This window comes from Chrysochloris asiatica, unplaced genomic scaffold (assembly GCF_000296735.1).
Source record: "Chrysochloris asiatica unplaced genomic scaffold, ChrAsi1.0 scaffold00055, whole genome shotgun sequence".
In the NCBI taxonomy this organism is placed as follows: domain Eukaryota; kingdom Metazoa; phylum Chordata; class Mammalia; order Afrosoricida; family Chrysochloridae; genus Chrysochloris; species Chrysochloris asiatica.
This window is the reverse complement of record NW_006408573.1, coordinates 17,763,121-17,769,225: the sequence shown is the minus strand read 5'-3', so window position 1 is coordinate 17,769,225 and position 6,105 is coordinate 17,763,121. Positions and strand designations below refer to the sequence as shown.

At 41.5% G+C, this 6,105-nt stretch overlaps 1 protein-coding gene across 1 annotated transcript in view; it reads right to left on the bottom strand.

The window, feature by feature from the left end:
- Window positions 1–437: 437 nt before the first annotated feature.
- Window positions 438–6,105, bottom strand: part of LOC102830979 (CKLF-like MARVEL transmembrane domain-containing protein 2-like) — a 9,945-nt gene continuing 4,277 nt past the window's right edge. The window contains exons 4-5 of the mRNA XM_006863636.1: window positions 1,299–1,400; window positions 438–701 (exon numbers count right to left, since the gene is read on the bottom strand). Coding sequence (XP_006863698.1) covers window positions 438–701; window positions 1,299–1,400 — 366 coding nt within the window. The remainder of the gene's footprint in view (window positions 702–1,298; window positions 1,401–6,105) is intronic.

Here is a 6,105-nt window from a genome sequence, read left to right as displayed (position 1 = left end):
ATTTTTCTCCTGATGACTGCGTGGACGCTTTAGGAAAAGTTAAAATAAAACATTAAAGTGAACACATTTTGTTTTCTAGTTCCTCATTTCCCTCTGGTGCCTTTGGCCAGTCAGCGTGGACAGTCAGGGTCTCTAAATACCCTTTTGGTCCCCCAGCCTCTCCACGCACGTAGCCAATAAGCACCTGGAGGCTCGGGAACCAGTCTTTGAGAGCCCTGGATCCCAAGCCCAGCTCCAGCCTCACCCTCTGCAAGGTCACTTGTAGTAACTTTTGTTGACTGAACAAAATAATGTTTACATCAAATCCATTTAAAGAGAAATTTCTTTTTCAAGCAAAGGTGGTTACTCAAATGAAAAAGAAAACCGTTCTAGAAGGAAGACAGTGGAAATATGTCTTGTCATAAAATACACCACCACTTCTGAAAGGGGTGTCTCCTTCATTTCTTTTCCTTGTCCCCTGGTGTCTTTGGCTTGTCTGCCGGTGGCTTGTCCGCCGGAGGCTTGTCCGCCGGTGGCTTGTCCGCCGGTGGCTTGTCCTTGTTTGCTTCAGCATCTGGTGCTTTAGTGGCATCCTTGCTCTTAACTTGATCTTTTCCTGGAGGAGGAACCAGCACATTCTTTTTCACCTTCTTGCCTTTGAAGTGCTTTCTTTGAAGACATACATCGATTAAAGAAAATAGTGCAGCCAATCCAGTAAAGGCCTGGAAAACAAAGGAATCCTCACTACTTCAGTTTTTCATTCCAAAGCTGGAAGTGTCTCTTCCCTATTTCTAATTCATCAGTAGATATACTATTGTACATATTCCAGTGTCCTCTGGTGTGGCACTGTAGGATAAGCACTGGACTGCTAACCACAAGACTGGTGGTTCAAAACCACCAACCACTCCCTGGAAACCCTATGCCAATTTGACAGCACTTAACAACAAAAACTTGTCCCCTCAAACTACTCGGCTTTCTCCAATGTGATCTCTGAGTTCTCTCTACTCTCATACTTTCTGTCTTGAACACCAGCAAGGTGGGGCCCCTTGATCTGCAAGGAGGAAGGCTTTAGCTTGGCTGCCTCCCCAGACATCATATTCACTTGACATCTCCATGGGAGACATTTACCAATTTTATTTACTTTTAAAGTTCGCTTTGGTCCCAAGAGTTTGTGAAAAGAAAAGAAGCCCTTTTCTGAAAATGGGGGTTGGATGTGTGTGTGTGAGGGGGACCAATGGGAACAGGGGACAACACATACACTCATTCTCTAAAAGATGGAAATTTAGAGCAAATAAACAGCCCGAAAAGGACGAACTCACCAAGGCTACGAAGTAGTGCATGTGCATGGCTGGGTGACTTTTCAAAGCAAAGATCACAGCCCCAACAAGGAAACAAACGGCAATCAAGTCATTGAGAAGGTCCTGAAAAATGGGAGAAATGAGAGCCATCCTTAAACAGAGCCAAGCCCACGACCCATGACCCACAGTGCCCACCCTAGCATGTTGTTGTCCTTAGATGCCATTGAACTGACCCAATGTGACAGAGTAGAACTGCCCCATAGGGTTGTCCAGGAGGAAGACCCTCAATGACCTAGATTGATACACTGACTGCCACAGTGGTCTCCCATACAGGCAGTGTTTCCTTTTGTTATGCACAGGGTCACTAAGAGTCAGAACATATTCAAGGACCATAACAACAGCAACAATCATTACTGGGGTAGACTTCTAGGTCATTTTTCCTCTGAAGAGCTGCATGGTCAATTGGAACCTTTTGGTTCGCAGCTGAGCACTTAACTGTTGTGCCACCAGGGCTCCTTCACCCCAGTGTGACTTCCTTCAAAGGGACTAATTTTCAAACTTCCACTTGCCTTTTTATTTGGTTTTTTGGAAACTTTTTATTGTGAGTTGAGTGAAGGTTTACAGAGCAGATGGTCAGTTTTACATCCAACAAATCACACACTTTGTTTCATCTCAATGATTGCAGGCGTCTTCATGTAACAACACATTTCCTACTTCCTCTCTCTGTTTCCTATTTCTTTTCTACCCTCCTTCCCAACCTTTCTGAACCTTGTCCCCCTGGAAATGTTGCCCTTTTGATCTTGAATCGTTGACTATTCCATGGTGAGCATACTTCACTAGTTTTGTTGTCTTCCTTATATCCACTAGTTGGTTGAAAATTGGGCCACGAGGGTTAGTCTTATTCCAGACCTGAATGGTGGATGAGGACTATAGTCTTAGGTTCCTTCAGTCTCTTTCTGACCCTAAGTCCAGTTTTATTTCTATAACTTGGGGTTTGGCTCCACCCGCATTGTTTCCTACTCTATGTGGGATCTTTCAATGTGATCCGTTTCAGAGCAGTTGCTAGTGGTGGCCTTGAACCATCTAGTTCTGGTCTGAGTCATAAAGCCTGATGTTCACGTGTTCCATTAGTCCACTGGACTGATTCCTGTACAGGGTTTCCAAGGCTGTAAATCTTTACAGGAGCAGCAAGCCTCATCTTTCTCCCGCAGAACAGCTGGTAATTTCGAACTGCTGACTTTGAGATTAGCAGCCGATTTGTAACCACTAAGCTTATGTAAATTGACCATGATGTCTCCTGAGATCCCAGGTCCAGCAACCCGTTACCTCGAGGTGTTTGGTAATGTTCAAGAACTTTTCATCATTTTGCCTCCGGTATGCTCCACCACATTCATAGGTGTGTTTCCAGCAAAGGTTAATACCCATGTACAAACTTCTTCTATTAACCCTTTATATATTTGTGGGGATACTCCTACTCTCCCACCTGTACCTGTTCAGTCTGTGTATCTAAGCATAGATCTACCTACAGAGCACTGGTGATGCAGAACTGTGTATATTTAAAGTATTTACTTCTATCCCCTTTAACCCTTGCATTCCTCCCTGTGTCTTTACTTGTCTTCATCTTTCTTTTGCCAACTTCCCTCTTCCCCATCACTCAAGTTAACATGTGTCTACCATTTAGGCAATGATTACCCTTCCTTTCCTCCCACCCCTGGTTACCATTAAGAGATGTTTCTTTTAGCATGAAAACTTCTTCTTGAGTTTTTACAATTAGAGGTCTCATACAATATTTGTCCTTTTGTGACTGACTAATTTCACTCAGCAGAATGTCTTTCAGGTTCAACGATGTGTAATATTCCATTGTGTGTATGTACCAAAGTTTATCCATTTTCCACTGATGGGCATTTAGGCTGTCTCCATCTGTTTGCTATTGTGAATAATGCTGTAATGAACATTGGTGTGCATATAGCTACTTGTGTCATGAACCTTATTTCTTGGGGATATATACCACCACTTGACTTTTTAAAACAAGTGCCAATTTAATAATTTCTACATGTACAACTTTAATCATGACATTGATTACATTCTTCAAAATGTGCAGTTATTTTCATCATAAACTCATTTTTTAGTTGCTATTGTCAGTTTGAACCCATCAAAGATAATTCTTTAATGAAAAAGCACAATGCTCAAGGCAGATATCCTTTACTAACTAAGCAGAACTATTTTTAAATTTAAAGATGACTTCAGTTGATAGTTTCAATTTGAGGTTTAAGATTTAAAGATTATCTCATGAAATAGTTTTGAGCGGAGAGGTCATCCAGCCTCGTTGGTTCTAGAATATATGTTGTTGTTGTTGTTAAGTGCCATTGAGTTGGTTCTGACTCATAGCGACCCTGTATAGGATTTCCAAGGAGCGACTAGTGAGCTTGAACCACCGACGATGCTGTTCTGACATTGCAGTCCAGCGTATATATATGAATTCCATTAAAATTTGAAATTGTGTTTCACATTTCTTCCCCTTTTGATCAAGATTCTACTATAGAATCTTTGATCAACGTCCTATAATGGGAGCTGGGTGCCATCCATTTCTATTGGTCTTGTGGTGTCTTCCACAATTCTTTGAGAACAAGGTTAAGTAACTCTGGTGCCAGCAAGTTGCATCAGGAATGTGGACCATGATCTCTGCTGAGCTGGGGAGGGAGGATATAAGTTAAAATGCCACAGTTTCCAAACTCTAGAATCTTCTTTCCTCATTCTGTAAGCTTTTGATTAAATTTGAGTTCTAACAAGATTGAGTCTAACAGTATTTTCCAGCGTAATCATTTCTTTAGTGTATGGAAAGAATTTGGGAGTCTCCTACTTTGCTGTTTTCAGTGACATCACTCTCATTAGATCTGGAAGGTTCTCACTCATTATTTCTTTTGATAACTTCTTTTCTTCCATCTCGCTTCTTGTGGAATTTCTATTACACGTACAATGGACTTTTTCATTTTGTCTTCTATGCCTCAACTTCTTACATATTTTCTGTCTACTTATCTGATATATGATATATTCTGGGCAATTTCCCCATATCTTTCAAGTTCACTAATTATGTCTTTAGCTGTCTCTGATCTCCTTTTTAACAACCCATTGACGTTATAAAACATTTTACTGTATTAAATCATTTCAATGGTTTTTATGCATACACTTCAGTGAAATTATGTTCACCATTTTGTACAATCATCACCACTAGCTGTTTCCAAATTTTTCTATCATCCTGAACAAAAGGTCAAAGCTCCTTAGGCAATAACTCTACCTCTGACTTCTGGTAATCACTAATAAACTTTGGTCTCTATGCATTTGCCTATTCTAGATATTTGAGGTAGAACTAACTCGACAGCAATAGATTTTTAGGTATTTCACGTTAGTGGGATTATACAATATCTGCCTTAGTCATCAAGTGCTGCTTTAACCGGAATATCATGAGGAGACTGCTTTAGCAGACAGAAATGTATTCTCTCCCAGTTTGGGGGCTAGTAGTCCATCCACCTGGCACCCTGTCTTGGGAAGGTTTTCTCTCTGTGTCAGTTCCCAACTCCTGTCTCCTGTCAGTAGCAGAGGTGTCCAGGTGTCTTCACATCAGTCTTTCCCTGGTTCTCAGCACAGGGATCTTGGGTCCAAAGAAAGTCATCTGCTCCCTGTTCTTTCTTGTTGGCAGGAGGTCTCTTCTTCTCTGCTTGCTTCTCTCTCCTGGTGGACACCTGGTGTGGCACTGTGGATTAATGCGCTGGACTGCAAAGTGGGTGTGAACTGCAAGGTCGGCGGTTCAAACTTATCAGCCGCTCCTAGGAAACCCTATTTAAGGTCGCTATAGGTTGGAACTGACTCGATGGCACTTAACAACAAAGATAAAAGGTGATGCAGGGCACACCCCAAGGAAACGCTCCTTACATACAATCAGGGCTGTGACCTGAATAAGTGTGTTGTGGTGGTTGCTGGTGGTTATGTGCCGTGGAGTCGGTTCCAACTCACAGTGACCCTGCATAGGGTTTCTGAGGCTGTAAATCTTCATGGGAGCAGAAAGCCTCCATCTTTCTCCCGTAACATGTAACTACATGTTAACTAGAGTGATGGGGAGAGAAATGCACAAGAGGAAGGGCAGTATACAAGCAGAGGGAAGTTGTCAGAAGAATGATTATGACAGGTGAAAATGCAGGGATGTATACAAGGGTTAAGGGGGATGGGGTAAAGAGTGGTATTATATATATATATATACACACACACACAAAACCTTGGAACAACATGTTCTGTGGGTAGATATATGGATAGAGACACATGCTGAATGGGTATGGCAGAAAGAAGAGTGGAATATATATATATATAACCGTGACTCTGTGAATTCCTTCCATCTTCTCTTCATGCTTTCTGCATCATTCAATAATTTGCCCAGAGAATCCTTCAATAACAAAAGTTGAGGCTTGAATTTTTTTCTGCAGTTCCCCCAGCTTGAGAAATGCTGAGCGTGTTCTTTTTTGGTTTTCTGAGTCCAGATCTTTGCACATATTGTTGTAATATTTGGCTTTATCTTCTTGAGCTGATCTTTGAAATTTTTCTGTTCAGCTCTTGTACCTCTTCATTTCTTCCATTTGCTTTAGCCTCTCTACGCTGGAGAGCAAGTTTCAGTGTCTCTTCTGACATCCATTTTGATCTTTTTCTTCTTTCTTGTCTTCTTAATGACTTTTTGCTTTTTTCCTGTATGATGTGCTTGATGTCATCCCACAACTCTTCTGGTCTTCGGTCTTTAGTGTTTAATGTATCAAATCTGTTCTTCAGATGATCTCTAAATTCA